At 39.8% G+C, this 24,921-nt stretch overlaps 1 protein-coding gene across 50 annotated transcripts in view; it reads left to right on the forward strand.

The window, feature by feature from the left end:
* Nucleotides 1–24,921, forward strand: part of MAP4K4 (mitogen-activated protein kinase kinase kinase kinase 4) — a 199,304-nt gene that overhangs the window by 71,153 nt on the left and 103,230 nt on the right. For 49 of the 50 annotated variants that reach the window (XM_037057291.1, XM_037057274.1, XM_037057292.1 and 46 more), the window contains one exon: nt 10,085–10,141. In XM_037057291.1, coding sequence (XP_036913186.1) covers nt 10,085–10,141 — 57 coding nt within the window. Of the gene's footprint in view, nt 1–2,149; nt 2,238–10,084; nt 10,142–24,921 lie in introns of all 50 variants that reach the window. The other variant, XM_037057278.1, reaches the window with a different exon arrangement.

Here is a 24,921-nt window from a genome sequence, read left to right on the forward strand (position 1 = left end):
CAGGACTCTTTGCTTTGGAGTAGGGACCTGTGGTCATTCTACATGTTTTTAAGGGAATGCCAGAGAGTTCAGATTGAGAATTATATTCCAGATAAATATTTAATCATTTTAACATGTGAAATGAACTAAAAAATAAAGTTTCTTATTTTTTAATTGTAAAATATTGATAATACAGAAAAATAGAGAAAGAAATTTACTATTTTTAGAAGCTTCAGACAGTGAACAAATGTGAAGTAGTACGTGCTTTATGTGCAGGTCTTTCTGTGTGTGAGAGCTCTTAAGTAGGGAATGTGTATTTTTTTTAAGATTTTTTAAATTTAGGAATGTGTATTTTATAGGTTGTATCTTCATCAGTCACTTAACTTTTGTACAATGCTGAATTAAATGACCTTGAGGAGTATAGTATTTTCATGTATCTTGACAGTCATGTGATTGAATTCCCGATCTCCTATTACCAGTTTGGCTAATTGCTTAGCTGTTGAGTGCAGTAAGCTTTATCAACATAGTGGCTAAGATAAAAAAATGACTTTAATACGCATTTGACTATAGAAGGGACCTGGAGTTTTTCATGCTACTTAATGTTCTTTTGTTATTTTAAACTAAAATTGTTGAATCTGAAGCCAGTAGGGTTTTTCAAGTAGGTAGAGGAGAAAGCAGCTGCAAACGTTTATTAAATGTTAGTGGTAGAATCTGAAATCTTTATTGTTAATACATACTTTAGCATGAAGACTTGCCAGTGCTTTTTCTTTTACTATGAATGTAAAAATGGATATACTAATTTTTGTCCTTTCTTGTATTTTCAGGGACCTTTACTGTTGGTACTTTTCAGTTTTCCACTTTTCCTTTTAAAATACAATTCCTCCCACTGGACACTGTCTTCCAGACACTGGCTCACACATGCACACACCTCAGGCTACTGCCTGCTTTGGAAGGGGCACTTTTTTTTTCATGCAGCTTCACCAGGTATCTTTAAAAGGTAGCTATCTTTTCTTCCCACTTGACCCACCACTGCTCACCCAAATCCCCTGCCTGCTCTACCCCCTCCGAAGGAACTACGGTACTCATGAACTCTCATGGCAATATTTCTTCCCTTGTACAACCCCGTCATTTATATTCATCTATGTTGTCTTCTACTTGTCAACCTAAACGTAATTTTTGCTAGAGTGATAGCTTGCCTAATTGGAACTTAACTTGCTGTCTGGCCTGTCCCGCCTCCTCCCTCCCCCATCTGTTCTGTCCTGAAAATGATGGGACAAGTATGCAGGACCCAGGTGACTGTGTTCTTTCTTTGTAGGAATCAGACTGTTACTGCCTGATGTAATGTTCCTCAAGGCTGTCACTTAAATTGCAAGGACAGGATAGTAATTGATATTCGTAATGATTTCCCTGAACCATTAAGAAAAGCATCTTAAATACACTCAAGATTTTAGGGTTGAGAAAGATTTCCATCCAGATTGGTCTCTTAAAGAAAAACGATGTGGTACATAAATTATTTTACCTTTAACTGTCTGCTAAGTCAGCTCTGCAGAACTACTCACCTATTAGGGGGTGGACACTTGAAGTCTTACCATGCTATTTTGACTGTTCCGTTCTTGGTAGAACTTGAGTGTACACATTCTCTGCTATTCTCCTTAAATGGAGTGTTCTAGATAAGGTAGCTCTGACCTAAGAAAGGCCTAATTCTGTGTTGAAACCTTTAATTTTCAACTCCAGGGAATAAAAACAATCTTCTTATTATCTTGCAAGTCTTGGCTGATCTCATCACACTTACATATTCCCGTGTGCTCTCTGTCCTATCATCCACAGCCCTGATGATACAAGGCAGGGAGAGATAAATAAACAGTTGCTAATTATAATAAGAAATAGTAGTCACAAGGATAAAATGTGCAAAAATATGAGCCTGCTCACCTCACACTTGTTTTGGGCTCTGGAGGAGTATAATGAAAGCAGCACTTGAAAAGCATGTTTCCTTGAGGTCATGTTATAATGCCTGCTCTGTTGTAAGGAGGTGTTTAGAAGACTGAAATGTTTTTTGAAGTTCTCTGATCTGTCTCCCAAGTTAATTATGTGGTTCCTTGTCTCAGATGGCTCATGAAGTGCCGTCCAGGTAATATGCCTTTCCCTTTGGCTGATTTTGGATTTTTTGCAGATGCTTCCTGGAAAAGAACACTCATAAGTGGGGCCTTTCATTTGGGGGTTTGCAGTGCAGAACGAGTGAAGCCAGTCTTTGTTTTGGGGTAAGTGTAGAGAACCTTAGATAGAGTGGTCAGTGGATTGAGTGCTGAGTTCATACCATTTATGACATGGTAATATAGGTTCTTATTTGCTCTTAAGAATAAGGAGATATAAGAGGAAGTGGGTTGGAATTTTAAACATATTAAAAAGACTTTAGTTTTTAGAGCAGTTTTAGGTTTCACAGTTAAATTGAGAGGAAGGTACAGAGATTTCCCATATATCCCCATTCGTATATATGTGCGTATGTATGTATGTGTGTGTGTGTGGGTAGTCTGCCACCAGAGTGGTACCTTTGTTGACATTGATGAACATGCACTGCTACATCATCATCACTCAAACTCTGTAGTTTACATTAGAGTTTGCTGTTGGCGTATATTCTTTTCTTAAATTAAAAAAAAATATATTGGTTTCAGAGAGAGGAAGGGAGGAAGGGAGAGAAAAAAACATTGACTTTTTGTTCCACATATTTATGCATTCATTGGTTCATTCTTGTATGTGCCCTGTATGTGTGGGTATTGATTGAATCTGCAACCTTGGTGAATTGGGATGATGCTCTTAACAAACTGAGCTACTTGGCCAGGGCCTTTTAGTGTGCATTCTATGAGTTCTATAACTTTGGACAGATGTACAGTGACATCTACCCATTATTATAGTATCTTACAGAGTATTTTTTCTGCCCTAAAAATCCTCTGTGCTGTGCCCAGCTGACCCTCTTCCCCAGTTGATTAAAATACATATATTATACTTATTGGGGATGATATTGTTTAATAAAGTTCTATAAGGTTTCAGGTGCCTAATTGGAATTTTTAAGGTAAAATATGAGTGATGTGAGTGAGATGTCCTGGAGAGAGAATTGGCAAACCTGGTTTTGCTTAGCCACTAGACTTGTATCCTTTTAGCTCTCTGGGATATTTCTCATCTGTAAAATCAACTTTTGTTAAATTAGGCTTGCCTGTCCTTTGAGCTCAGGAACATTTCAAGATAAAAGTTTTGAATAAGTTTCACAATATGTTATGATTTTATGATAAACATAATTGACATTTTAGAATTTGCTTGTTATGAACCCAGCCTTCACGTACTAAAACCCCCAGCTAAGACAATGAGTGCATGTTATTGTAATAAATACTATATAGTCCAAAAAGGATATGAGAACTTAAACATGGGCTTTTTCATATAAGCTTGAAAAACTTCAGAATGCATGAGAATCACTAGAGACTAGGTAAAAGAAGTCTCAAGGATTTCTGTATCTCACTGACGCGTGCACTGGCTCGCAGTGCCCGTGGCGTCATGGATGAGACATGAAACAAATTCACATGGACTACTGAGTCCCATGGAGGAAAAGGGGCGGCATGGCTACTCCCTCAAGAGGGGAGCGTGCTGACCCTTGCCTAGACAGGCTTTTATTGGTTTTTTTTTTTTTTTTTTTTTGCACAGGAATACAGGTACAGCTTATTAATCATTGTCGGGCAGTAAACAGTGGATAGCATAGAGAGAACTAATAGGGCTTCTTCTGAGTCAGGGTCTATTAGCTAAAGGGCTATAAGACTTTGGGAAAACAAACTTATTTTTTGCCTGGGCCTTTATCATTTAACTAAAAGCATTCTTAGCAAAGCAGGGTTCACAGGATTGTTAGGAATTCTTTCTTATGCCGATCATCCTGGATCCTGCTCTAGCTGGCAAGGGGCTGCACTGCCTCCCCCATCACGGGTGCTCAGGCTTCAGTGGATTAGAGCCAGGAAGTGCTCCTCCCAGAGGACATGGGGACTGTACTATGTCAGAATAGCTGTGGGGGGGCGAGAGTCCATTACACCCTTTTTGTTGCAGCCCCCTGAGTCGTTCCATGATGGCCTCCCAGGTGATTGTGTCTGGCTTAGGTTGCCCCTCCTCTGAGGAGTCTTACCCATCATCAACTATCCAGCCATGCATTGGGGGCAGGGGAGTAAGTAGAGACAGCATTTGCTACCAGAGACAAGCTTTGTCTCCTAAGTGGCTTGCATTCCAAAGGTCACTCACTCATCCTTAGCCATGGGAGGCAGTTACAATTCCTGAAACTAGGCAAAGCGGTTCCCAACACCCTACTTACCAAATTCTCATATTAAAGTCTGCACATCACAGGTGAAAGGAGAAACTGAACTTGATTTCCTTAATAGAAAAACTTGACACCTCTCCCCCTACAGTCGGCCACTTATATCCAAAATACTACATCTCTGAAAAACAAAACACTGCGAAAAATCATTAAGGTGAAAGGACAATGCTTCCAAGTTGGATGGTATGAAGAGCAACCAGGTGTTTGTACCGTTTGCGGCAGGTACACACATCACATCATGATAGAAGGCCCTCTTCCAACTTGGTGAGAGACTGGCAGCTTCTGGACAGGGTGCAGTTTATGGCAAGCTATTTTTGTCTTTACATGTCTGTAGGGAGGTGATTCAGTTTAGTGATACAGCTTCTAATCCTGGTGAATCATTGAGTTCTCCCCCTTTCTCCTGGCCTGTGGATAGCTGGATACCTCTCCTTTCTGGCATTTGGTAAGGATTATTTGCAACTGAAATTAGAGGGGATCCACATCCTGTCAATTGATCTTCAAGGCTATCATGGCAATCCTTGAAGACCCTGCTGCGGCCTCTAGGTGGGTCTACACCACTAGCCCCATAGTGACGTTTGCTTCATGTCAGCAGAGCACTTGGCTCTGATTGTGTGTATTCTTACTTCACATACTGTGGGGGCGACTTTGCTAGCGAGTCCCCCCATCTGCCACGGATGAAAGTAACACTACAAGGACACGATCTGCTTGGGGAGGAAAGGTGGTCAATCTCTCAGAGGAGAAAGGCCAGGAGCCCCTTCCTCAACGGCTTTCATCGGGTTGTAATACACAGGAATACAGGCAGCAAGGATCAAACAGTAGATAACATTTCAAAGACATCTGAGGGCTTAGTCTGAATCAGTGTCTGTCAGGAAAGGGGGTTGCAGAAACTTTGGGAGACATACTCATTTCCTGCTCGGACCCTTATCATATGAATGAAAACACTCTTAGCAAAGCAGGCTTCACAGGACTTTTAGGAATTCTTTCTTATGCCTGATTACTCTAGATACCATTCTAGCAAAGCAAGGAGCTGTACTGCCTCCCCCATCACAGGTTTTCAGGCTTAAGTGGATTAGAGCCAGGAAGCAGTTCTCCCAGAGGACATGGGGACTCAGGCTATGTCACAATAGCTGGGGGGCAAGGGTCCATCACTCCCTCTTTGTTGCAGCCCTCCAAATCCTTCCATGATGGCCTCCCAAGTGGTTGTGTCTGGCTTAGGTTGCCCCTCTCTCTGAGGAGTCTTACCCGTCATGGGCTAACCGACCAAGCTTTGGGGGCAGGGGGAGGAAGCAGAGGCAGTGTCTGCTGCCAGAGACCAGCTTTGTGTCCTTGTGGCTCACATTCCAGAGGTTGCTCACAGAGTCTTAGCCATGGGGGGCAGTTACAACTCCTGAAACCAGGCAGAGCGGTTCCCAACAACATACTACTGAGGTGGTATAAAGGGGGACGTTTGTTACAGTTAAAGCTTCACCAAGGGAACGTAGGTGGGGCCTCCCTTATGAGTCCCCAGTCTACCTTGAGAGGGGTAATCATATGTTCTATCTTGGGTATTGTTGAGTAAATCACACAAATTTTTATCATTTCAAAAAACCCTTCATGTAGCCTCCTTAGCACACACTTACATACATATTAACTAACATTTGTTATATTCAGCCTTAGTTTTTCTCCTCATGCTATTTTGCTGGCCATTTTGATTCCTTTACATGTGGTGGCCCATCTCAACAGATAGAATATTACTTGTTAGTTTCAAATTAAGAGGTTTTATACATATATAATATGTACATGTTTGTATATTTGTTTATGTATATATATTTATATGTCTGTGTGTGTATATAGATAGATAGAGAGAAAGAAGCACCTTGCTGCCTCCCCATATATTGGCCATGCCTTTTGAAGATGAGAAATGGGCCTAAACTGATGAGGTTTGAGGTAGTTGCAAGCTGCATTAGTAAGAAAAGTTCAGGGAATCAGCAGGGGCCTCTGGAGGGAGCAAAGACTCAGCTGAGTGTCTGCCAGGTATGATGAGCAGGGCTTTATATAGGTTGCGCACTTACTGTAGCCTGCTTCAGATTCTACAGTGATCTTAGAAGCTTGTAGAAGTTAAACAACTTTCCCAGGGAAATACATTAATGAAGTGGTAGTGGAAGAATAAGAGCCCAAGGCTGCCCAAATCCCAGACTCATTTCTTCCAATGCATTGTCTTGTTTCTTAGGAAGGAGAGAGGCAGAATTGTTAGTTTCCTGATTGCAATTTCAATTTAAAATGGACCTAATTTTTGAAGACCTGGTATATGTTATGGCTAATGCCTTTGCTTGGTCTGTTATGTGACACAAAAATAATAATTAGTTGTTAGGTCCTGATTCTATAATCCCTCAGTGAGGGAGACTAATGTTCTATACAAAGCAAATACTGAGTGAATTCACCATTCTTAGTCTTTATGCCACTGTCAAACTTCTAAGTCTTAAGAATACACTTGCAGTCTTAAGTTCGGGTATAGAGGGAAAAAAGGAAGACACCGCTATTGTACAAACATCTGGAGAGGTTTTTTTTTAATAGATCAGTGGATTTTCTTTCTCTGTAAAGATTGTAAGTGTTACCATATCACTCAGAATATTCTCCTTTCCTCCACATCTCACCCAATACATGCCAACACAGTATTGCTTACCCTGCTTGAAAAGAGGGAAAGCTGGGCACCTCTTGTGATATTTCCTCTGATTCTGTCAGCGGGAAACGGGCTTTAGTAACTTGTTTTTTGTATTATAAAGGATTTTTAGCATTTATTTTAACATATTATGGTTCAAAAAGTTTTATGTAACAAATAATTACAAAACACAAGAACAGATACAAGGTGTTTCGGGTACTACCCATTTATAATGTACATCCTTATTTTTTCCCTCAAAAGTTGGAGCAAAAAGTGCACGTTGTACATGGCAAAATAACAGTACTCTTCGTGCAGGGGGTACTACCTACTGCATGAAGAGTAACAGGTGTGTGTTTGCATATTTGAAGGCTGACTGAGTGCTAAGGAGATCGTCTTTGTGTTTCTTACAAGAAGTTTTACCCTTCTTGGCTATCATAATTTGGTTTCATGATTACAGTGCCAGTAATAAGTACTCATGGGAGTTGCTTGATACTGTGCTAATGAATTCATTTCTATTATCAGTTGAGAGAAACAAGGTTCAGTCATAATTTATTACCAGGGTTGTGTTTGATCATGTGCCACACACTAACTGTTCTCAACAATAAACCTGTGAAGTGGGCATCGCTTTTCCCTCTTTGACAGGAAGGAGCCAGAGGTATAGACTGAGCTGTACTGTGCCCTGGTCTCAGGCTCTGTGTGGAGGAGATGAGGGGACAGATCCGGTCTGGCTAGCCTGTGCTCTGAACTCCTGCCCTGTAGCTGCAGGGTCCTGCCCATGACCAGGACCCAAAATAAAGCTTAGTGTTCTTTGTAGTGATGCTTAGAATAGCACTGTAGTTACAAAGCTAACAAAAAAAAAAAGGCTGAGGTTACAGAGCCTGTAACACATATAGGTAGGCATTTTAAATGAGCAATTTTGGTTAGGTAGTAAAAGATATGGGAACACATAATAACCTTCATAAATTATGACCTTTCTGGCACAGAGTTGGACTCCACTGTGCAGGAGCTTCTGATAGATGTCAAACGGCTTCCTCATTACTTAGTGCAATATATAGACAAGACAGCATTTTCTTTCAGGACCAACTGTGAATGCATGAACAGTGCCAGACTATTCTCCCAGGGTACGTGGGGATGCTAGACAAGGTGTGATGATGGGGTACTCTGGGGTGGCAGGTAAGATATCCCGTCTGGGCTGTTGAGGCTAGGCAGGCTGGGAAAGCACACTTGTAGAGTAATAGCTGGCAGGTGGCTGGAAGGGCAAGAAGGCAGAGTTCCCTGCTACATGGACTATGTCCCTTCTCCCTGCCTGCCTCAGAGGTAGGACTTCAGGTGGCCTGAACTACAGATGGTACACACAGTCACATGGTAGCACTGCGGTGACTTAGGAAAGTAGCTCATGGGGAGGGTGGGATTGGCAATGTCTGCAGGTAGGTGAAATCTGGAATGAGGTGCTTGACTTGTGGATTGTGTTTGTCTTGGGTTGCTGTTGCACATGTCCTGCTTCTGAACTGTTGGGCCATTGCTGGACTCCATCCCATTATGACCACATGTAATGGAGACTTCATTTTCTTTTTTAAAGATTTTATTTGTTAATTTTTAAAAGATTTTATTTATTTTTAGAGAGAGGAGAAGGGAGAGAGAAAGAGAGGGAGAGAAACATCAAAGTGTGGCTGCCTCTTGCGTGCCCCCTACTGGGGATCTGGCCTGCAGCCCAGGCATGTTCCAGCGACCCTTTGGCTCACAGGCCAGTGCTCAATCCACTGAGCTACGTCAGTTAGAGTATGTTAATTTTTTAAAGGAAGGAAGAGAGGGAGGGAGAGAAACATCAGTGTTCGAGAGAAACATTGATCAGTTGCCTCTTTCAAACCCGGAACTGAACCAGGGACCTGGCCCTCGAACCAGGAACCTGCCCCGCAGTCCAGGCATGTGCCTGACTGGCAGTCAAACTGGTGATTTTTGGTTTGTGGAAAAACACCCAACCCAGTGAGCCATACCAGTTGGGGCTAGAGACATAATTTTAGTAGAGTGTCATTTTCACAGGGTTGTTTTTTGGACTATGAATTGGAACTTGAGTTCCTGTGCAAACTTCCCAAAGAAAAAGGGAGGCTGTTCCTTTGTTCCTCAGGTTTTAAGTTCTAAAATTCATAATGCTTTACCATGGGACCACAATAGAGGTAGGCTTGGGGAAAACATGGAGACATTACTTTTGTTTTACATTTGTTGCAGAAGGACCATTTTTCATAAAGTCCTTAAATAGATAGTGCTCAGGATATCTGGGTAGCTCTTTGTTAACAACTCAGCTGAGAAGTGATTAGCAGAGTCTTCATGATAAAGAGTGGATGGAGAGGAGCCAGACTGATAGTAATTAGATCCGATAAGCCTCATCTAGTGAGGGGAGAAGGACATCAAATTTGAAATATCTAGTGATATAAGTGAATAACAAATTTTTAGGTTCTAGGTCAGGAATTAAAATGTAGCTGTGAAAAAGCCTTAACTTGCATACCCACCCCGCATCGTCTCTCCTTCTGTTTCTCCCCCATCTCTCTTTCTCCCCTTCCTCCACCCTGCACAATCTTTTTGTACACTCCTTTATGCTGGGTAGTTATTTTCCAACCTTTCTACATTGGAACTACAAGGAGACTTCAAAAAAGTCTCTCATTATAATTCTTTAAAATCAAGTAATGGGTAATGGGAGCTCCACTAGGGAAAAATGACTGTTACTCATTTTTGACAGCAGACAGCTAGGGGTGTGTGTGTGTGTGTGTGTGTGTGTGTGTGTGTGTGAGTGATGTCATTTCTTTCATGTGGAATATTAGGAAAGAAAGAGTGCTCAATGTGATGTATAGAAGAAAACCTTTAAGTTGCTTGGGTTGAGAGGTAATGATAGGTAAATTCAACCCTGGAAAGAAAGGGGAAATTTATCAAAACGCATTTGTTCTAAATGTTTTGTTTATCAAGTGTGGTTCATTGGTATTACCAACCATATTGTTCTGTTGAAAAGCACAGACTACTTCATCATTAATTTGGGGGGAAAATACAGAAGAAATGATTGAAGCTTCAATCATTCTGTTCTAGTGATTGTGCAAAACAGTGGTGCCAATGATCTTTTTTTTTCTGTTTTTCAGGGTCGACATGTTAAAACAGGTCAGCTGGCAGCCATCAAAGTCATGGATGTTACTGAGGTAAAATGGAGTAACAAATGTATTCAAAGAAATCAGCCATGGCTGGTGTAGTTCAGTGGATTGAGCTGGCCTGTGAACCAAAGGGTTGCTGGTTCAATTCCCAGTCAGGGCACATGCTCACAGCACATGCCTAGATTGTGGGCCAGGTCCCCAGTAGGGGGCACACAAGAGGCAACCACACATTGATGTTTCTCTCCCTCTTTCTCCTTCCCTTCCCCTCTCTCTAAAAATAAAATTAAAAAAATCTTTCAAAAAATAAATCATTAGATAAAAGACAGGGACACTCGCTTGACCTCCTCCTTTCCCTCTAGCCCCAGGTAAGGGTATAGTTCTGTTTGGAGAATCAATCTTGAACACATTGCCCCCCCCCAACATTGTGGTTCATAAGGTCCAGCACAATAATTGACGTAAATTGTTGCAGATGGTTCCTAAGCAAGTAACAATCAGTAGCATTTTTTCTTTAAAAAAAAACAACACATCTAAGTGATGTCATCCCTGGCAACATAATGGACCATAATTGGAAACATCATCTCCCTCGGAAAAGAAGAGATTTGGGAAGGGATCATGGAGGTCACATAAATAGGGATGTTGAGGGGTGTGGGGTAGGGACAAGTTTCTCTAGGGATTAGACCACATTTGGAACATTTCTTTTATTTTTAACATGGAGAAAGAAAACAGGTCCAGCCAAGTTCCCAGAGGTTTGAAAACAGAAACATCTGCTAGAATGCTGAGCAGATTGTTGGCAAAATTTAGTAGCAGAAAATGGTCATGTGAGGATTTACCGTGTAGCTTTTGGGAAAGAGGAGAAATTAACTCAGACAAAAAAGTACCATATTTTGCTGTGTATAATGTGCATCCACATTTTTGTGTGCCTTATAATGCACAGGGTTATTATACCCATGGTATGTAATCTTTATATCCATGTATAATGTACATCCTATTTTTCCCTCAAAAATTTGGGCAAAAAAATGAGCATTATACATAGCAAAATACCGTATCTATTTTCCTTTGTGTGTGCATGTGTGTGTGTGTCTATATTTCATTTTTAATGAATAGCCATAAATTATAGTGCACTAAATCCATCCTATTTTAAGTTACAGTTAATACTTGAACAACATGGGTTTGAACTACGCAGTTTCATTTAATACGCAAATTTTTTCAGTAAATATTGTAAGTGTATTTTCTTAATATCTTTTCTGTAGCTTATTTAATTGTAAGAATGCAGTATATAGTACATATAATATATAAAATATATGTTATTCAACTCTTTGTTATTGGTAAGGCTTCTGGTTAACAGTAAGCAACTAGTAGTTAAGTTTCGGGGAGTCAGAGTTATAAGTGATTTTCAGTGGTCAGTGCCCCTAACTACCATGTTGTTCAAGGGTCAACAGTATTTTCTTTTTTTTTTCCAACTGTATTTTCATCATAAATTTTACTTTACACTTGTGATTGCTTCTAATTTGCTTAATTATGAATAAGGTTTACTATCTTATATCACATATTCTAGAGAAGTGTTAACCTGCAACTTTGGGTGTTTGGGATATCTAAGTTAAATCATAAGCTCCCCAAATCTGGGGTTTGTCATGGAAGATAATGGCTGAGTTAATCTCATGTGTATAGTTGAATAATATTATTCAACTATACACATGAGATTAACTCAGCCATCCCTCAGGCAGTGGAGAGGTCTCCTCCACTGCCTTGTTCTCTCCTTGGTCTCTAATAATGTGCTCAGCTCCAGTATACGTATTTCCTAGTAAGAATTAGAAAATATTGTCGTCTCTGGACCACAGGACAACCGATAGAGCTTTATACAGGTATTTAAAGGTGTGACGTTTTATAAGGTGACTACTCTCTTTTCTCTGCCAAAAAGGATATGGAGACTTTATAATGAAAAGGTAACATTGCTTGGTTAACTGGCCAAAGATTCTTGTAAAGTAGTTTGATATGGGCTGTGTCTGGGTAGCTTAGCTGGTTACAACATAGTTCCAATATGTAATGGTTGCAGGTTCAATCCCAGGTCAGGGCACATACAAGGATCAACCAATCAATGTATAAATTAAGTGGAACAACAAATCAATTTTTCTCCCTCTCTCTTTGTCTCTCTCTGTCTCTCTTTCTCTTTCTTCCCCCTCCCTCCCTCCTTCCCTCCCTCCCTTCCTCACTCTCTTCCTTGCTCTCTCTTTAAAATCAATAAATAATAATAAATAAAATAAAATCAATAAACAATAAAAAACCTACTGTGGACTGTTGTGTTGTGTTATAGTATACAACTCAGTGGGAAATTGGGTGCTTTCCAGTTAAATATTATTTTTAAGATTAAAGAGTGGTGAAAGAGCAGCAAGTTCTAAGTTACTGTGATTCAAATATCGGAGTTGAGTTATTAATGAAATGCTCTCTGTGAATGGAATGACCAGTGACTCCTTTCTACCAAGCTTCTGCTCTGCATGTTGCTGGTTCTGAATGGGGAATTCAGTGCTAGAACCTGTGTTCTTTGTCCTGTGTGAGCATACATCCTGACTGGTTACTGGCAGATGTATGGGTGCCATTGTAACGGTAATTTTCTGGAATTTTATGAAGCATTTGGAACTGAGAGTTGAGTTTCTTTCCTCACTTCAGCCTATGCACCCCTGGCTGACTTTTCTGCTGTGCCAGCCTGGTCATGCTTCCTTTCCCATCTTGAGTGAACTCTGAGGCTTGTCTTCTCTGTAGAGGGCCTCTTCTTCTAAACCTGGCTCTGATTGTAAGTATAATAAATGATCACTGTTTTTTCACATGTGTAAAACATAAGAAACATTTTTAAAAAGCTAAATTCTTATACTTTTACCACCTTACAATGCCCATTATTGGTGCTTTCGTGTATTTCCTTTCACTCATCTCTGAAGCACAGCTATAAAATGAATGGACAGCTGTGTGTGACACACACTTTTGTATTCTACTTTTGTAGAGTCATATACACAAGGTATTTACTTGCCTGAAAAATCAGGCGATGTTGGAAAAATGCATTTTGGGGGCTCTTTTAAAAATAATTATGCAAAACCCATGTGTTCAGGTGAAATGAAAACCAGATGGTGAGTCTTCAGGACAAGTGCAAACTCAATCAACTACTTACCACCTTGGCTTCTCAGTAATATTTCCTGCGTGCTTTTCTATGCAGTGACCTCTGTGCTAGAGCATGGGGTACAATGTGGACAGAGGATGTTGTGCAGCCAGGACCCCAGGAAACACATTGCTTGGTTGATTGGCCAAAGACCTTGCCAGTGCCCCCATATCAAGGCCCTCTCAGCAGCTGTTGTAAAGGTGTAGGCATTGGCCTGGGTAGGACCTGGGAGCAAGTCCGCATGAAGAGAGAATTTGCAACTGATGTTTTCCAGTTTCCACTCCAGCAGAAGGCGCTGTTCTAGAGGGTTCTCTTGATGAGACCAGGATTCTGCATGGTTTTTGACTTCTCAATTTTGTCTCAGAAGGAAAAAGATGTGAATGCTTATTTTTGGGAAAAATCACAGACTTGTTCTGACTCTTGAGCCTATTCCCGAGGTGAAATCAGGAGGTACCTACCAGCCTACTCTTTATTGCTCAGGCTCAGAAGGTCAGAGAAGCACCATGTGGGAAGGGAAGTGTGTGGCTGCTGTCCTTTCAGCTGTCAGCTCTGGCAGTCCTGAACCAGTGTGCTTGAGGGCCTGTGCTGAGTCCACCGCACTGCTTTACTCAATCACGTGACCTGGAAGCCTATTATAGTGGAGAATTCACATTTCACCTGGGGTGAGGTGGTAGGAGCTCTGTAGGAAACTAAGAGGTGTAGAAGTGATGTAAAAACCTTCTTTCTATTTCTTCTCAGATTTTAAACATTTTAAGAATTGATTATCTTTAGGATCTCCAAGGGCTCTTTTTAAAGAAAGCATGTCATTTATCTGATTGGTTGTGGGAAGAGTTTAAAGAGCAGGTAAATGATATATTCAAACTGGAAAAGACCAGGTTATGTGATCTATAATGTGTTCTTTTATTTTTGAAATAATAATAGAGTCACAGGAATTTGCAGAAAAGTATATAGGGAGATCCCATGTGTCCTGCACCCAGTTTACCCCATTGGTATAACTATAGTACAATATCATAATTAAAGTCCATGCACAAAACAAAGCAAGACAAATGATTGGTTTTACAAGCTAAGGATTTACAACAAATGAGGCTACACCATTGCTCTCTGCCTGCCTGGAGGCAGGCCACGGAAATTGACATTTATCCAACCACAAGGTTTTCCCAGCTTGAGAGTGCATTCATTTGTGTGTGCTGTGTTTTGTGTGATACTTGAATTGGTTGTTTGAATCTTGATAACTCCTTCATTTCAATCCTTATGTCTTAAATGTCAACTTGCATTATTATTGCTGATACATATCAAGGACTGATAGTTCATTTCTTCAAGTTTTAGGATCTGGTATTTTGAGGTAACACTCTGGAAGAGAAAAAGATGAATTAGCTAGATGAGTAATTCTGAACTTGGGGTCCATACACTCTTTGAGTAAAGTTTGTCTCTGAGAATTAAATTTTATGTTTTCATTTTAATAATTTTCCCCAAACTTTTTCTTATGAAATGTTCTTAATTACAGAGCTGTTAAAAGAATTAATACTCTCTACCCTTTGCTTAGATTCAACAGTCATTAGTGTTTTGTATATGTACTGTGGTACCACCATAGGCCTTCACTTAGAAATACTTGAACATGCCTTTTCTTAAAATAAAGACAGTGTTCTATATAATCATAACACTGTCTAGGAGAATAATTCCAGAATTTCACCTAATGTTTATTCTATATTCAGATATCCTCAGTTATGCTATGATAGTTTTTGTAACCATTTTTCAAGTCACAGTCCAATTAAGATTTATACATTACGTATCCTAGCTATTACCTCAATTTTAATTTACATCTTCTGTTCCCACCTCTTTGCCCCTTCTGTTTTTTTAAAGAAATTGACTTTTAGAAGAGTCCAGCCAATTATTGTATAAAATACTTCATATTCTGAATTTGTCCCTCATGGTAGTTCCCTCATGTTGTGTTTCAGCTTATTCCTCCTGCCTGTATTTACTGTAACCTGGTAATTAGGTTGAGAGACTCAGATTAAATATTTCTGGGCAGGAACATCTCTTTGGTGGTATTAGATATTTCATATTGCATCACATCAGGTGCATATTTATTCTGGTTGTTTCACTATAAGTGAAGCCAAATTGGATAACTCAATTGGAGAGGTGACTGCCAGATATCTCCACTATAAAGGTGAATATTGTATTTGTACTTGGTAAATAATCTCCATGGTGATACCATGACACCAAGTGAATCTTCTGTTCACCCGTAACTTTTTAACTAATGCCTTTGACATTCATTCACCTGAGTTAGTTAATATTGAGAGATGATGGTTTTCAGATTCTATCTTCTATATCATATCAGTCTATAAAGAAGAGTTTCCTTTTTTTCTTACTCCCACCATTGCTTGTCCTCTCTCTTTTTTTAGATACTGCCAGAGACGTGGTCAGTTTTACTTAATCAACATGTTTCCATCAATTAAAGCTGCTGTGATTATGATTATTTAATCAAGTGGTGCCAAATTTGGCCGTGGAAGCTCTCCCAAGACTGGCTTCTTGTAGCCCTTTGGCATTAGTTTTTGAGTACTTCTTGTTTTCTGGCACAAGTATATATTTGAAGCTCATCTGCAAGAATGTGGAATTACTTCCTCTGAGGAGCCTTAGTTCCTTTTAATGGGAAATATATTTAGAAACCAAGTTTGAATACTAAGTGTATTCGTTGCTGCTGAGGTGTTACTACTTCTAAGTCCTTTCATTAGATAATATGGAAATATATATTTCAAAAATTAAGAGTTTTTCCTTAATTTTTAAAATCTTTTATATTTCTTCTTCCTCCTGGACTGAAAAAATTTGATTCATGATAAAGTAAAATGCATTTATTTATTTGCTTTATCTTTAAATGAATATAAACAATTTCAGAGTTTTAATAACATTACTACTTTAGAGTTAACAGTGGAATGAAGTGTAAGATTTCTCTGAAGTTCATATTGTCTTTATGATATTCATTGGTATTCAATATTTTCTGATATTCAATATAGTCATATTGAATTCTGTTGAGATGCCAGGAGCCAGCCAGCAGATTTTATTGGGTACCCTTTGTCTTGCACTGTGCTTCTAGGGGTGGGAGTATAAAAGCTACATAAAAATCCAGCCTTGCCTAGAACAGCCAGTAAAAACCTAGCCTCTGCCTGTGTTTTGAGTAAGGGAGTATCTCTGAAAAGGAGTCACTCACACCTGTTTATGTGTTTCCACAATGACAGATTTATTAGGGGAGACCACCCCAATAACCCAGTGGAGTCACATGCAGATGATACACAGAGAGGGGAGCTTAAATGATAGAAGCGAACAGAGTGAACTTCTGGCACGAAGTACCAGTCACTGATGGCATCAGCAGATGTAGAGGTGGGAGTCGAGCCGCATAGGTACAGTGGAGTGGAAGTCCAGCAGGGCTCCAGGCATGACCCATGGTATAGCTAAGCTTGAGCATTGATTGTTCGGTGCTCTTGAGTTCTTATGGCCCCCAAGGGGTGGAGGTCCCATTCATATCTGTGTCCAGATGGAGTCCTTATCCAAGTATCCAGACATATGGTTTTGGATTCTGGGCCTCTTCTAAGGGCATTCCTGTTAAATCCCATTACTTCATTCTTGACATAGCACTTGATATAACTGCCATGTTTGACAGTGACTCCATACTGGGTTACCAAAGGTATCCAAAATGCCCACTCAGCTCTTGCTTTATGTAGACTGTCACCAGACTCTGTGGTAAGGGCCGCAGCAGAAGTGGTCTAATGCTAAGCAATGTGTGTCACCTCTGATGGACACGTATTTGAGCACCGTCAGAGCGGGACCCACACAGGAGGAAGACAAATTTCTTGCTCTTGGGTAGTTGGTTCTGTGGCCAGAGGGAGCAGAATAAGCTTACTCCAGTGACAAAGTAAGGCCTTTGAGGCTTAACAATTTCACTGCTTTTCAGCTGGAGGGGAGCACAATGTAATGAATGTGCTCTTCTAGTCTAGACTGAAAATAAGAACAAAAGGAAGGGAGGGAGAAATCTCTGTGGACCTTGTGACCTATTGTTTACATTCTCTTGTTCCTCAGAGGCCAGTTGAATGTGGCAAGCTTTCTCTTGCCCTTGGGTGGGTCCCACAGACTTGCACAGGGTTGTGCATGGTTGATGCCATCAGTGCATCTGTGTGTCCTTCCCCCAGTATCTCTCTTGCCACATCTCCTTCTGCCGTCTACATTTCTTAACAAACTACCTGCTGTTTCATATCTACTGAGAGAGAACCTGATATGCCAAGTTTGTGGGATGCTAAATTTTCTTACTTTAGATAACTTCTAAATTTTAATGATCTTGATCTTTGATTTCTATTTCCTTACTTAGCCTTTCTGTAGATGGAGTAAAAGTCCCACATTGTACATCTTTGTTTATTTTTAATATTGGTACAAATCCTTGAAGAAAAGCTCTCCAAATGTGTTACAAATTGATTAAATTTTAGTGTATTTTAATTCGGAAGTATGATAGTTATGTTGAGAACTAATAGCTTCAATGTATCCTCATAGAATACAGCAGTATTTCTTAACCTTATTTTCATCATAACCTCTTAAAAGGTTTCTACCTTTTTAGATATTTTTCCTTATCACTCCATGAAAATGTTAAACTCTCTATTTATCTGTTCATGTACTGTATTTATATCTTTATGGTTTATGCATAAAAGGGGTAGGTTTTTTCCTCCATATCCTAGTACCACTTTCACCCTCTTGGATGATAGCAACTCCATTGAAAAACCTGTATAGAGTAAGAAAAACATATGACCTTTTACAGATGAGCCAGAGTAAGCTTTATATTATTTCTAATATTTTCTTTTTTTAAAAAATTCACCAGATACTAGAATTAATCTTAAGTGGTAAAGAAGATCTGACTATAAAGTACACAGTGGATGAAGTGAATCAGTGTTTTTTTCAGGACTTGGTCCCAGCATGGCACAGGCACTTGCTTGAATTCATACAGCAGCCTTGGAGGCAGAAAGCATCCTGTCCTTTGTCTGAATGAAAGAATGAAGGCTGGGACTCAGACACAAGGTTTCCTGATGCTTGTTGCTTCTCTTTCCTTTGAGTCCTACCCATCTTTCCCCAAAGTTATATAAAGTTCAACTTAAGATTGAGGTTGAACTGTTCAACAAATAGGGACCTTATGAAGTGTTTTAGAAATAACTATGCTGGTGATGATGTGATGGATAGAATGTGTTTCTATTTTGGATTCATTCTAATTTAAGAATGTAACTAAGAATTTGCAAAATATGAAAATTCTCCTATTATGTTTTTGTATAATAAGTAAATAAGCAGAGGAAGGTTTAGACTAAGTTAGCTGTATACCTCAGGTACCTTCTGTTTTTCATGTTGAAAGATTATTTTATTTATGAATAACAACAATTGATGTTCAGAATGGTGATTGCCCTGCCCAGAATTCTGTAAATTTGTCACCAGAATAGCACCGCAGTCTTCTTTTCATTGGTTCATTGGACCAGTCTTCTTTTCATCTCTTACTTTACTTTAGGAGCAGAGCAGTGATGTTCTGTCATCAGATTTTAATGTAGTGGCAACTAACATGTTGCCATGCCCTGTTAGTTGTAGGTATTCAAATCTTTGATGAATTGAACAGGATGTTCGATTCTTGGTGGACATGTGGATAAACACAACAGATATGCATGATGGATTTCATTGTCCAGGCAAGTGATAGTAATGGAGGACTCTAGAAGATAATCATGTTTTATAGCATTCTCACTTTTTGTAATAAAGTATTTCAAATTAATCATAGATGTTATACACTAATCATAAACAAATATTAATAACACATGCTCTTTTTTTTAAATTTAACTTTTGTTCAAGTACAGTTTTCTTTCTTGTATTCCCAGCCCTGCCCCCCCCAGTGCTCCCCACCCCCCCCATCTCCGCCCCCCATCTTAGTTATTGTCCATGTGTCCTTCATACTTATTCATGTGAGTCCATCCCCTTTTACTCTGTGCTTCTCTCCCCTCTACCCTCTGGACCCTGTCAGCACGTTCTGTATTTCAGTGTCTTTGGTTACATTTTGCTTGCTTGTTTGTTTTGTTGTTTAGATTCTGGTTAAAGGTGAGATCATATGGTATTTGTCTTTCACCGCCTGGCTTATTTAGCTCAGCATAATGCTCTCCAGTTCCATCCATGATGTTGCAAAAGGTAGAAGCTCCTTCTTCCTTCCTGCAGCATAGAATTCCATTGTGTAAATGTATCATAGCTTTTTGATCCAGTCATATACCAATGGGCATCTAGGTTGCTTCCAACTCTTGGCTGTCGTAAATTGTGCTCCTATGAACATCAGGGTGCATAGGTTCTTTTGGATTGGTGTTTAGGGGTACTTAGGATATACTCATAATAGTGGAATTTCTGGGTCAAAAGGTACGTTCATTTTTAGTTTTCTTAGAAAGTTCCATACTGTTTTCCATAGTGGTTGTACCAGTCTGCAATCCCACCAACAGTGAACTAGGGTCCCCTTTTCCTCATAACTTCTCCAGCACTTGTTGTTTGTTCCTTTGCTTATGATAGCCATTCTGACTGGTGTAAAGTGGTATCTCATTGTGGTTTTAATTTGCATCTCTCTGATATCTAGCAATATCGAGCATCTTTTCATGTGTCTCTGGATCCTCTGTATGTCCTCTTTGGAGAAATGTCTGTTCCAGTCCTCCGCCCATTTTTTAATTGGGTTGCTTGTCTTCTTTGAGTGGAGTCAAGTGAGTTCTTTGTATATTTTGGAGATTAAACCTTTGTCTGAGGTATCATTGGCAAATATGTTTTCCCAAGCTGTTGCTTCTCTTTGTATCTTGATACTGTTTTCCTTAGCCATGCAGAAGCTTTTAATTTTGATGAGATCCCATTTGTGTATTCTTTCCTTTATATCCCTTGCTCTGGGGGACGTATCAGTAAAAATATTGCTGCGTGGGATGTCTGAGATTTTCCTGCCAATGCTCTACTCTAGGACTTTAATTGTGTCAGAGCTTATATTTAAGTCTTTTATCCATCTTGAATTTATTTTGGTGTATGGTGTAAGTTGGTGCTCGAGTTTCACTTTTTTGCATGTAGCTGTCCAGTTCTCCCAACACCATTTGTTGAAAAGGCTGTCTTTACTCCATTTTATGTTACTGCCCCCTTTGTCGAATATTAATTGACTGTAGAGAGTTGGGTTTATCTCTGGGCTCTCTGTTCTATTCCATTGGTCTATATGCCTGTTTTTGTTCAGGTCCCAGGCTGTTTTGATTACAGTGACCTTGTAGTATAGTTTGATATCAGGTATTGTAATCCCTCCTACTTTGTTCTTCTTTCTCAAAATTGCAGCTGCTATTCGTGGTCTTTTGTAGTTCCATATAAATTTTTGAAGTGTTTGTTCTATGTCTGTGAAATATGCCATCGGCACTTTAATAGGTATTGCATTAAATCTGTAAATTGCTTTGGGTAGTATGGACATTTTGATGATGTTAATTCTTCCAATCCATGAACACGGTATATGTTTCCATTTATTTGTGTCTTCCTTGATTTCTGTCTTCAGTGTTGTGTAATTTTCTGCATACAAGTCTTTAACCTACTTGGTTAGGTTTATTCCCAGATATTTTATTTTTCTTTTTGCTATATTGAATGGGATTTTTTTCTTCATTTCTGCTTCTGCTGTTTCATTGTTAGTATACAAAAATGCCTTTGATTTCCGGATATTGACTTTGTAACCCACTGTTTTGCCAAATTCATTTATTAGTTTGAGCAGTTTTTTGGTAGAGTCTATAGGATTTTCCAAGTACACTATCATGTCATCTGCAAAGAATGACAGTTTTGTTTCCTCCTTTCCGATTTGGATGCCTTTTATTTCCTTTTCCTGTCTGTTCGCTGTGGCTAGAACTTCCAATACTATATTGAATAGAAGTGGTGAAAGTGGACAACCTTGTCTTGTTCCCGATCTTAGTGGAAAAGCTTTTAGTTTTTGTCCATTGAGTATGATGTTGGCTGTAGGTTTTTCATATATGGCCTTTATTATGTTGATGAATGCTCCCTCTATTCCCACTTTGCTGAGTACCTTTATCATAAATGGGTGTTTTACCTTATCAAAAGCTTTTTCTGCATCTATTGATATGATCATGTGGTTTTTGTCTTTGCTTTTGTTTATGTGGTGTATTACATTTACTGATTTACGAATATTGAACCATCCTTGCATCCCTGGGATGAATCCCACTTGGTCATGGTGTATGATCTTTTTGACGTATTGTTGGATGCGGTTTGCCAATATATTATCGAGGATTTTAGCATCTATGTGAGTCTGCCTGTGTCCTGCCGTATCTGGCATCGTCCTTCTCCTTCCCGTGCAGGACCCAGACTTTCCCAATAGAGACTTCTCCACAAAGCCTGTCTCTCAGCCCAGCCCAATCCCAAAAGACCAGCAATGACAGTGTCCTTCTTAAATCCCTCAGGCTGGCGGGCTGGCGGGCTGGCGGGCTGGCGGGCTGGCGACCGCAGCGTCTGCAGTTGCCACCCTTTACGTTAACTTAAGCCCACGGGTCTCTGCCCGGCACTAAGCTGCCTGCCTAGGCGGGGAGGGGAGAGTCAGTTCTCTCCCACGGAGTGTGCCGCCAGTCCACCGGTTCTCCAGCCTTCACTCCGTCACCGGCGCCCCGGCCATGGATTCAGACGGGGCTCCTGTCCCCCCCCCCCCCCTTGGTGCCAGCCCCCATTGCGCGCCAATTCTAGTCGTCGGTACTCACGCTCCACCAGAGTTCGCCTGCCCTGTGCACGCCTGGGCGGGCACAGCCCGAGGCCTCCCGCGGGCTCGCAGCCGCTTTTGTCTTCACTCGCCTTCTGGATTCCTTGCCAACCTGCCGCTGTTTGCTTCCTCCGTCACACTCTCCGGTCTCCTATTTTAATAAATGTCGGGGAACTGTTGGTTGATTATGCTGTTCTTCGGTAGATCTGCCCGGATTTTCCACCAAATGTACGAGAGCTGGGTTCCCTCGGTGCTACTCTGTCGCCATCTTAACACATGCTCTTTACACTTAAATTTCATCCCCCTCAGAAGAAATTAAAAGAGTCTTTAAAAGTGATTAGTGGGTGGGAGAGAAAGACAGAAAACGGTACTTGAACAACAATAAAAAATTAAAAAAGAAAATGATTAGTGGTTAGGAATGAGTACATTTCTGGATTTTGTTTTTAGAATTGTCACTGAACTAAAAGAAAAGATTCATAGTTTTATTCCTTTTTACCCAAGAACATGAAGTTGAGACCTATAAATATTTTTCAAAATGAATTTATGGTTTTTGGACTTCATAGAATGTTGACCTCATTAAATAATAATGTTCTAGCTTTTACCTTAAGACAGCATTAACATCCTTGATTAGAATACAGCCTAGATCTAAATTTAATAAAGCTTCAGTTTCCTTATCTGTAATATGGACTAATAATTTCAACTTGGTAGGCTTTTGTGAGAATTAAAGTTTTATGATGGATGCATAGTGTCCAGCAAATTAATTTTTACATGGTGAGTGAGTGTTTCTTTGTTCCCTTCTCCTCATTAAAGATATTAAAATAACTTGTTACTTTTCCTAAAGACTCTGACAAACCCTTTGTGCCCTCCTTGTCTACTGCTCTCATGGCTTCTCCCAGGTGCAGGTGGCCCTTGTCCTCCCTGTGTCTGGATCCTCGCAGGCTGCTATGTCAGGGGACTTCTTTGTCTCCTCCAGGTAGAACTGCTTTTCTCCTACCCTCTGAACTGTCTTACAGTGCTGTTGAATGACTGCCTAGCAAACAACTTCCACAGGTTCATTTTATACTTACAGTATTCTGTACTAGATTATAAATTCTTTAAGTTGTTCTTTTAGAGTTCTCATAGCCCTTCCAGGCTACGATAAACCCCTTCACATGGGTGGTGCTGAGCTTATAGTTGCTGTTTCTAAAGAATGTTATGGCAGTTTTAAAAGGAGAATTTCCAGAAGGTTTTTGAGTGTGGCAAAAAATATATAACATCATTTTTATAAAATTAGAGACAGACCTTCTTTTAAAATGCATATGGTATATTTTTATTACTTTATAATCATGCATTTTTCTCTATTGCTTTGTGCAACAGTTCTGAATATTAAAAAGAGTAAAAGTATTATTCATTTTTGCTGAAAATATGAGAAAGGACTAATCAGATGTAGTTTTGGTTCATTGGGACTGGAAGGGCAAATATAAACCATAGTTTGTTGGGGGGGGTGGTTAATGCTGTTCATGTAGTTACACTAATTCATTCATTTTAAACAATTATTGAATACTTAATCTCTTTAATACATATATTCTCAGACCTGGGGTGGAATAGAAAGATTAATTATGCTCTAGAAGGAGCTATTCTTGATCTCTTGGTAAAAACAAAGCTGGCTATGAAAAGATGTTCTTTGTAATTGTTAATGAACACTCTCCAGGTGTACAGAACTTCCACATTTTCTTAGTTTAATTTCACCACTTCATGAATGAAAGGCATTTTTCTGAGTAAAATAAATAGTTGACTTAAAAAATAACCCAGTATTTTGTATAAATTGGTAGTTTTAAAAATAGAGACAACTTTTTAAATAATTCTTCTCATTCCCCACCAACTTTATTTTATAAAAAAATCATTTGAGCTAAGAGTGCAAAATTGTGTTTTTCATTTTGACACCTTCTTTCTTGCTTCCATTCCCAGCAAATTTATTAAAAGGGATGCATATTATAAGTTCAAGATCATCCTCAGGCCAGAGGATTCACTAGGAGGACTCAATGGACTCAGCACAGCTGGAGTTCAGCTGTGACTTACAGTACAGTAGAAAAACACAAAACAGGAGCAGCAAAGGAAAGGGCAGGTGGGATGAAGGCTGAAGGATTCTGGGCACTTCTAAAGGTCCTGTCTCAGTGGGAGTCATGGGACATGCTTTATTCCTCAAGCAATGAGTTGTTACAACACACATGAAATGTCTATCAGAGAGTCCCGTTAGAGACTCAGTGCCCAGAGTTTTTATTTGGAGCTGGTCACATAGGCACCACTTGCCTGGTACATACCAAGAATTTCAAACCCCAGGAAGAAAGTGGGTGTTCAACATAAACCACATTGTTGACACAATTTAGGGAACAGCAGGCCATACTTACCAGTTCTGGGAGTGGTGGAAACCCTTTTGAAATTTAGGTCCCAGTTTAAGCTAAGGGCCAGCCTTACAAGCAGGCCTTTCTAGGGGTAGCAGTCTCAGGCTTTGAGACCAGATCTTCTGACCCTGCAGTCATCACCTTGGACTGAATGTCTGGTCTCCCAGATCCAACATGTCTCACATGAATTCCTAGTCTTTGCTCATAAACCTGTGTTGTAGTCAGGTTTGCCCTTTCTCAGTTGGTGGCCACTCCAAGCTTCCATTTGCTCAGGGCAAAAAAAAGCCTTGGAATCCTCTGTGACTACTCCCTTTCTGTCACATCACTCATCTCACCTGTTAGGAAGTCCTATTGGTACTACTTCCAAATAATATCCAGTTTGTGTCAAAATAATCTTGGCCTGTGGTGGGTGATGGGAGAGAGTAGGCCACAAATTAGTAACTGTTAAATCTGGATTTAGGTATAAGAGGGTTTGATACACTATATTGTCTGCTTTTGTATATTTGAAATGCATAACAAATGATAACAGTCTACGAGTATATAAGAAAAT

This window comes from Sturnira hondurensis, unplaced genomic scaffold (genome assembly GCF_014824575.4).
Source record: "Sturnira hondurensis isolate 20B ecotype Veracruz unplaced genomic scaffold, ASM1482457v3 Scaffold0009664, whole genome shotgun sequence".
Taxonomy (NCBI): domain Eukaryota; kingdom Metazoa; phylum Chordata; class Mammalia; order Chiroptera; family Phyllostomidae; genus Sturnira; species Sturnira hondurensis.